This window comes from Equus quagga, chromosome 2, assembly GCF_021613505.1.
Source record: "Equus quagga isolate Etosha38 chromosome 2, UCLA_HA_Equagga_1.0, whole genome shotgun sequence".
In the NCBI taxonomy this organism is placed as follows: Eukaryota; Metazoa; Chordata; class Mammalia; order Perissodactyla; family Equidae; genus Equus; species Equus quagga.
In genome coordinates this window covers 30004635-30013783 of record NC_060268.1, presented here as the reverse complement: position 1 = coordinate 30013783, position 9149 = coordinate 30004635, and the positions used below count along the sequence as shown (strand labels likewise).

The 9149-nt window shown below is 35.9% G+C and overlaps 1 protein-coding gene across 1 annotated transcript; it reads right to left on the bottom strand.

Moving 5' to 3' along the window:
• Positions 1-6658: 6658 nt before the first annotated feature.
• LOC124235896 (olfactory receptor 4K13-like) lies at positions 6659-7600 on the bottom strand. Its single transcript, XM_046654429.1, has one exon. It carries the CDS (start codon positions 7595-7597, stop codon positions 6659-6661), a length of 939 nt encoding a protein of 312 aa, XP_046510385.1. The 5' UTR covers positions 7598-7600.
• Between the last annotated feature and the right edge of the window lie 1549 nt (positions 7601-9149).

Genomic DNA, 9149 nt, shown 5'->3' with positions numbered 1-9149 from the left:
TTTGATGGCCTTATGTATTTGGAAACTTACTATTCTCTGTTTTGTTAAGCAGTTTTCTCGATACTTTTTCTACTATTTAGAATACTCACAACGAGTTTCCTGAATTATTCACATTTTCCTTCGTTCTCTTGAATATGAACATTTTGTAAAGACTTCTCTCTTTTCATTCCTTTGAGATATTATTTGTCTTTATGGTCTAACAGTAACTTTTATACAGAAATTTTCTAAATACCCAGTTCTGGTCACTAATTCTCCCTCTCCAGTCCCTTTTCTAATGTCTTTATGATATGCTTATTTACATGCTCTATCAACACCTGAAACTTGAAAAGAAAACCCTCTCTATTCTACAAAAAATTATAAGTTTCCAGTTTTTCTGTTATTTTCAGTGATATTGTGAGTTATCTGGATGCTCAGAATTTACTTTTCTTAAGGTTACTCATCATTCTTTATCTCTATGTACCTCCAAATTTTATTCTGCAATATCATTTTGAGAGCATATATCCTTTAAATTTTCATAGAAATTGTTGGCAATAGCTCATTGGGAAATAATTACGTGATCTCCCAGTGAGAGGATTTGATGTTTCAAAAGCTACTGCCTCTTCCTTCCAGCTAACACAAAATTAAATGCCATCCTCAGTATGTTAAACTTCTAACGAGTTAGCTCTCTATAATATTTTCACTTACCTATTCTAAAGGCACAGTAGGAGGAACAACATGTTCAAAGGATATTCAAAATTAAAAATCTACTTTTCACTCTCTGCAATGCTCCTATGTGCTTCTGCATACTATTTTCTACCTCTTTATGAAGATCTGTACCTCTTTGGGAGTAGATTTGTTGGAGCTCTGGGAATCCAGATTTCAGTGGGAGTAGCTAAAACACTAAGGCTGCTGCCCCAGCATGACCAGGAGAGATGTTTACACTTAATTTCTGGAACTGTAACATGCTGTCATTCTCTCTGAGCATTGGCTTGATCAAAACAGGCATGAGAGTGTTGATTGAATGGTTGTGATATTGTAAGTGTAGACATCTTTGATCTAAAAGACAATTCCTTTCCCTGACATTACTCTCAAGTTATCTCCTTATCTTCGTTCTAACAACTTTGGGGATAATTTTTTAGATGAATAATCTCCAAAATTTTGTAAGGATAACATCCTCAATATAAAAATTGATCCATATATGTTATAAATTTACTACTAAAAGCTTATATTAGAAACAGCATTAACATATTGAGGATGTAGAAGTTTTAAAATTTTAAAACTTTAAAAGTTAAAATGAATTATGTTAAATAATTTAAAATTTAATACTATACATTAATAGTACAACTAATGGTTTTACACTCATTGAATATCAATAATTATTTTTTGATTTAGATAGCTTCCTATGAGATTTTCAGAGAATATCTATATGGCACAAAAGAGTTTCATAATCATTACCCCTTTTAATATAAAATAAGTTCTTGTTTTGATATCGACCCTGATATCAGTTTCCCCATGTTAAACCCAGCATATATGAGGTTAAAACCAAAACACTCATTCCCTGCTTCCTCTCTGGCTTCCTGTCTCCAGAATCCACTATCCTCCATGGAGACAGACACCGCCAAGGACAAGCACCTGGATCATCTCCTCCCCACAAAGAGATACAGGCTGGTGGGAAAGCTCCGACCGGCAAGGCCATATACTCGCCCTCCCCTACCTAAAACCCCAAATAAAAATCCTTCCTTTTAGCTTTTTGTGGAGTTTGGGATTTCAGCGTTAGCTGCCCTCTCTCCTTGCTCAGCACTGTGCAAAAATAAAATTCCTACTTCCTCCACCACAGCCGGTGTCAGAGATTGGCTTGCTGCACAATGGGTGAGCAAACTCACTTCAGGTTCAGTATCAGTTTTACAAGATGTTACTTTTACAAAATTAATCATATTAATGATCCTGGTGTACACAACACCAAAGTCTTCAAAATCTGCCAACAAATAATTTGCCAACAAAGGGTGTTGCAAGTAACTTTCAAATTGGTTGACAACTCTGTCACTTATCTCCAAGTCCTTATCTAATTTTAATCAAATTCACCACTCAATCCATGGCTTAATGTAGATTTTTGTCACAATCCTTGCTTTTATTACAAGAGTAATTACTGTGGATGAGAGTTTCTTATATACAAATGTTAAAAATCATCCATACTTTTATATAAGGCAAAACGTCTCCCTACAAGGCATAACTTATTCTATCACTTGATTTGTAAATCATTAGAAATGTTTCTATGTGCTGTTTTTTATAGTGTTTACTGATAAGGAATACATTTTGTTTATTATCATATTGCTCCTTTTAGCCATTATTAAAGTGACAGGAAGCACAGGCTTTTTTCCCAGGGGAATGTGGCTTTTGTCCCTCTTAGTAAGAAACATTCAGAAACACTTTTTATTATATTTAGTGAAAAATTTAAATATCATGTGACTATTAATATTGCAAAGAAAATTATAGAGATTGATCTTTTTTATATATTTACTTTTTAAATGTTTTACTAATCATGATCACTAGCTAATATATCAAGGTAGAGTATAGTTTGTCAAGTTCATTCTTAATCATAATAGAAGTAAGTCCATGTTGTAATGTTTCTTAATAATTTAGAATCCTTTTAGGCCCCTTATTGTCAGTTCTGATAGCTCATTGTTCTTTTACTTTGTGATTTAGCTGACAAAGAGTTTATATTATGGATGGAATTGTCAACTCCACTATTTTATAGTCATTTAGGTGAGTTTTAATACTTAGAATTATCTTCAATCCAAAGTTTATTTGTAGAAATCTTTTTAAGCTTCTTATAAAGTTTTGGAGAACAAATTGAGTTGAAATAAGATAATATAAACTCTAAATCTCTCCAACCTGCTTACTTTGGCCACCTAAGCTATAATACACATCAATATGTTCAAAGCAAATAACTGCAAGGAGAACTGCTCTCAACCCATCTGTGCTCTGGTTAACTCACACCTTCTTCAGAAAACTTTAAATACCATATGTAACATGACCAGGTAACACACAGACTAATTGAGAGTACCGAAAATAATCTGTATTAAATATTAATATAGCATATTTAACTTATCTTTTCAAATTAAAATAGCATAAATAGATGCTGTCATTTTTTTCATACCTGATTATTTGGTCACAGCCAGCAGAAAATGTATTCACCTTCCTTTGGTACAACGGCATTACACAATATTTTTATTGACTGTCAGTCTTCTCTTTTAGTTCAGCTATGGATTCTGACCCAATAAAATATTCCTCCAGTCTCCATCCTAATAGTTCTTTACTTCTTGGTTAAATATACATCTTAAGTTACTGGCCAGGGCAAAATTCTGTGATTCTTTTCATATGCCTTCCCTGTCCTCAAATGTTTAATGCTGTCAATTTATATTCACTTTACTGTATATTCCCTGGTAGCAGGGATTGTATTTAGCATACACTTCTACTCCTGGCTTAATATCTTACTTTTGGTTGATTTATTGAGTGAATTTGCTTCCTATTATCTAACATCCTTCAATTTTCTAGTGTTGAATATGCTATCCTTTGATTTCCTCTCTAAAGAAAATTCTGGAGGACAAAATTTAGATGTTCTAACTAACTTCAAATTACTTTTCTGGCAGCATAAGTGCTTATGGTGTAGATATTGCCCCAAGAAATAGGGAAACTCTTTATTCACAACCAGTTCTCAAGTGGCTAAAATGAGGCCATGAAATAGATATTGAATTCATCAAGGCTCAAACCTTTTTCGGGCCCATACTGTGTGTCAGCAATCTGCCCGTGAGGATCTCAGAATCTTATTATTAATAACTGACTTCAAATAAACCAATGCTAAGTGTGATGATACAGGTATGCAATAAAGCAAACTTTGTTTTATGGAGTAGACAAATTTCTCACAAAAGAGACCACCTTTTCCAAAAGAGACAGCTGTGCTTTTAATGATAGGTACAAATACGCTATACATAGAGGCAAGAAGAAAAATCTAGGCAGAGATAATTATATGTAGGAAAGTATGGAAGCATAGAATATTCTGACATACCTAGTGAACAGAAAATAGCTAATATGTTTGAAGTAAATGATACATTGGTGGTGAAGAAGGGAGAGTTTTTGATGAGGACAAAAAGTTAGGTTAGAATAAGAACTTCAATATCAATAAATATCAATCAAGGTAGTTTGGAATATATGCTACAGTTAATGAGGAGCTATTGAAATGGTAAAATAGACACTATGAAAAGAATTGACTTTTCACAAGATCATGGTAGTAGTACTGTGAAGTAGGTGCTTTATTTTAATAATCTAGGTAAGAAATGATGGAAGTCTGATCTGAGCCCATGGAGGGTGGTAGAGAAGAGGGTATGGTGAAATCGCCAGGTAGAATTGCGAAGATTTGGTAACAGAGCATGCACGATTGATGACCGTATGTACAGAGTAAGTGGTAAAATCCAAAATATTATCTGCAGATTTTCTACATCAGAATAATATCAGGTAAGGACTTCATTTAGAGTCCCTGGTGGACTCTTTCCCAACAAAACAAACATTTGACTAGAGAAACTTATAAAGAACAATAATTTAGAGTCTCTGGAAATTACCCTAGGGCATACAGAAAATAGAGAAACATTCATTCAAGAGAATCTACTAAATCTTGTTTGGAAGAGGGAATCTGGCATTTTAGTCCCACCAATCCTTCCCTTCTCCCTCCCCTCCCAGTTTCATGGAAGTCCCACTCTGCTCTACTCTGGATGCTCTGCTCCAGGTAGGTGTGGTCAACAAGACAGGGACTCCCTCTCCTCACAGCTTCTAGTGTAGAGTTGGGCTTTCAGGTTTTGTCCTGGGTTAGTAAGTCTTCTCTCTTTTCCCTGCCTTTCAATATGTTAGCATGTTCCACTGATAGAACCTGATAGAAATAAGTTTGCAAGGGAGTTTAGGAAATGTAATATTCAGGATCTTAGTTCTCTACTGTAGAGAGGAGATGACAAAAGAGCTAATATGGGGCTGAATGTCAACAGACAAACATTCAGAATCATCTTCCCACTTGGTTACTCAGTATCCACATATACTATTCCACCTTTATTCAAAATTACAGGGGCTGGCCCCATGGCTGAGTGGTTGAAGTTCCATGTTCTCTGCTTTAGCAGTCCTGGTTCACAGGTTTGGATCCCAGGCCAGACCTACTCCATTCACCAGCCATGCTGTGGAGGCATCCCACACATAAAATAGAGGAAGACTGGCACAGGTGTTAGCTTAGGGCTAATCTTCCTCAGGCAAAAAGAAAAAGAGTGAGAAAGACTGGCAACAGATGTTATGGTGAATCTTCCTCACCAAAAAAAAAAAAAAGAAACAAAAAACAGAAACAAAACAAAAGGAAAAATATTCCAATCAATAAAAGTTGCTTCAGCCTAAAGATTAATTTATCCTGCATACAAATTGAGACATTCTCCTTTTCTTCTTAAAATAGAGAGATAAAAATTTCCATAGTGTCCTATATCTGTCTCATTGTGGTACTGGTATGTCTTCTAATTTAGTCATAATCCCATATGAATATTCTGTAACCTGGAGACTAAATTGTAATGTTAACCACCAATAACTCCTGGGTAAAAAAAATAAAAGAAAAAATGAATTTGAGATTTGTTAACAAATATTATACAAACACAATTACCATAATATGCAATTTAGGAACAAAAATATTCTAAGTTTCTATAATCATTTCACTAATGGTTAATGAGACTCAGTTAATATTTATGACTGTCTTCTTTTACTGTAGATTGCATTCTTCTTTTGTCTTCATCCAAAATCTGTGATGCTGGTGATTCTGTACTTGGTAGAGTGAACCAAATTTTTACTTTTGCTGAAGCTATGTAATTTTCATTTACTTCTACTTCTTGATATGCAAATACTGTGAGATACTAACAGAGAATCATTTGGGTTTTAGACATGGTCTTCCCTGCCTTATTTTGTCACAGCAATCTTAGTACATCTTGGTCACTGGGATCAATCTTCTTATCTGGTTTAATAAGCTCTTTTCTATTGAATCGGGGATATGGAGACAAATCACTGGTGAATTTTACTTTCAGGTCAATGGAAAATTGTTTTATCCTCTTGTTGGAAAGATTCATTTATTGGGAACTATGACATGTAAAGCAGGGGGAAGGAAACAAAAATTTATAAATGTTATTAAAACTTTGATACAAAAATATTTTTAGTTATAAAAGTATAGCTTTTGCAGTTAGAAGTAAAATCTAATTCTAGGTCTAGTACTTAGAGTTTCTGGGGCAAGTTCATTAGTTTTATAATGCTCAGTTTTTTATTGATAAAATGTAAATAATGTTCTCTATTTTCAGTGTTGTAAAGTTAGAGAAAACACATGCAAAGTGTCTCATACATGGTTAGAACTCAATAAATGATATTAAGAATATAATTTAGTTTATAGAAAAACAAAATTATAACATAAATGCATGGTATTGTATTGGAATGGTTTGTACTTCGATGCACAAGTCAGAATGTTTTATTGCATATACGCTTGTGTAGGGAAGGATTATCATTTCCCCAAATGTGATTTATGTTTGGTACAAAATCATATTTCTCACTATTTTGGAAGACGACAATGATCATGGCAACAATGATGATGATGCCTTTGATGATTGTAATATTTCAGTTAAAAGGTTGATCTGGGACTCACATGCATAGTCTTTATTTTTCTTATTGCTTTCTTCATGTCTTTATTCCTGAATGTGTAGATGATTGGATTTAAAAGAGGAGTAAAAATTGTATAAAACACAGAGAGGATCTTATCTATGGAGATGCTGCTAAATGGCCATATATAGATAAAGACGCAAGGTCCAAAGAACAGTACCACCACTGTAATGTGGGCTGACAGAGTGGACAAAGCCTTGGAAGACCCACTGGAGGAATGATGCCGGACAGTAATCAGGATGATGCTATAGGAGATGAACAGAAAGGTGAAACAGAGCAGAGAGAGTAGTCCACTGAGTGCAATGACTAATAGCTCCAAGGTGTAAGTGTCGGTGCACGCAAGTTTGATTACCTGAGGCAAATCACAAAAAAAACTATCCACAACATTGGGGCCACAGAATGGTAATGTCACTGTGAAAACCATTTGGCTCATAGTGTGCACAAAACCAGTGGTCCAGGAGAGAAGTGCAAGTCCAATGCAAACACGATGGCTCATAATATTGTTGTAATGGAGGGGTTTGCATATAGCAATGTATCTATCAATTGCCATGGCTACTAGCAACATCATCTCACTTCCACCCAAAAGGTGAAGGAAAAACATCTGGGCCATGCAGCCTTCATAGGAGATGGTCTTATAGTCACTAATTAAGTCACAGATCATTTTAGGAGTAGCAAAGGAGGCCAGGGACATATCAATAAAGGAGAGATTGGCCAGTAGGAAGTACATGGGAGAGTGCAATTGAGGGTCAAATTTCACTACAAAGATAATGATGAGATTACTTAATACAATGGCCATGTAGATAACAGAAAAAAATAGGAAAAAGAAAATCTGTAGCTCAGGAAACTCTGTCAGTCCCAGCAAAATAAACTGAGATACCATGGTGTGATTTTGCTTTTCCATTTGTTTGACTGTTGGCTTATGTTACCTAAAATGAAATCAAAATAGATCGATGTCTGTGAGTTAAATTCAGAGACGAAATACATATTTACTTAACTTTGCTTCCTAGAAATCTCATGAAATGTGCAAAAGAATCATAAGTATTGAACAACACTGATTCCCAAAATTTAAAAAGTAGACAATTTCTGAGTAGAAATTATGAGGAATATCTGCCATAAACCAAGATGGTTGAAGAAAATTGAGGCTGTCAACATGCAACTAATATCTGCACTAATCTTGCAACAAGTGAATACCTCAGTTGGTGATTGTGGAAATTCCCTGCCACCTTTTTAGAATTTGAGAGATAGATTTATTGGTCCTCCATAGGCAAAGAAGAGGACCCTCCCATCTTGAAATCTGTTTCTACACTGCATAATAGGAAGGGGCACTTAAATGAAGGAAAGGCCAAATGATTTTCTAATTAAGGAGCAGGATCAAGAAAAATGAAGATGAATAGATGGAATATAGACCATTGACAATCTAGGTCAGTTCTGTAGTTGCTGCTAAATGTCAGATAAACAGAGATAATAAAGACTATGGGTCTTTAAGACACATGAATCTATAGTTGGCCAAATTGACATGGCCTCTCATGTTCTTTTTCCCTAAGGTGGAGAAGGCTCCAAATATTTGAGTCTTCTCCCATGGGTCCTGACTTTACCTCTGTGCCTAGGAATTTGGTAGATTGGGAAGCACAGTGCTCAGAGTTTGCATAAATGGATGCTTGTGGCAGGCTTCCCACTGCCTCACTTAACCCGCTTTCTCTGTCAAGCAGCTGAAGTCCAAACAGATCTGTTAAAATATCCACAGGGCCTGCTGGGTTGCGCAGCAGTTAAGTTCACAGGTTCCACTTCTTGGCGGCCCAAGTTTCACCAGTTCAGATCCCAGGTGCAGATATGTCACTGCTTGGCAAAAAGCCATGCTGTGGTAGGCATCCCATGTATAAAGTAGAGGAAGATGGGCATGGATTAGCACAGGGCCAGTCTTCCTCAGCAAAAAGAGGAGGATTGGCAGCAGTTAGCTCAGGGCTAATCTTCCTCAAAAAAGAACAAAATCCACATAAGGGGCTGCCCTGGTGGCGCAGCCGTGAAGTTCGCTTATTCTGCTTAGGTGGCCCAGCGTTCACCGGTTCAGATCCCAGGTGCAGACATACGTACTGCTTGTCAAGCCATGCTGTGTCAGGCATCCCACATGTAACGTAGAGGAAGATGGACATGGATGTTAGCTTGGGACCAGTCTTCCTCAGCAAAAAGGAGGAAGATTGGCAGCAGATGTTAGCTCAGGGCTAATCTTCCTCAAAAACAAACAAACACAAAAACATAAAAACTCCATATCCTTTACAGGGATATTATAAGTGTAGAGCTCTGATAAGCAAAGGAGAATCTACAGGGAACACATGTATATTGCTCTAAATGGGTAAAGCAGACCCATGGGGAATGACACGTATTTACACATGAATAATATTAGCCAGAATTTTTGAAACAAGATATCAAGAAAGATATGCTAGATATCTACAAAA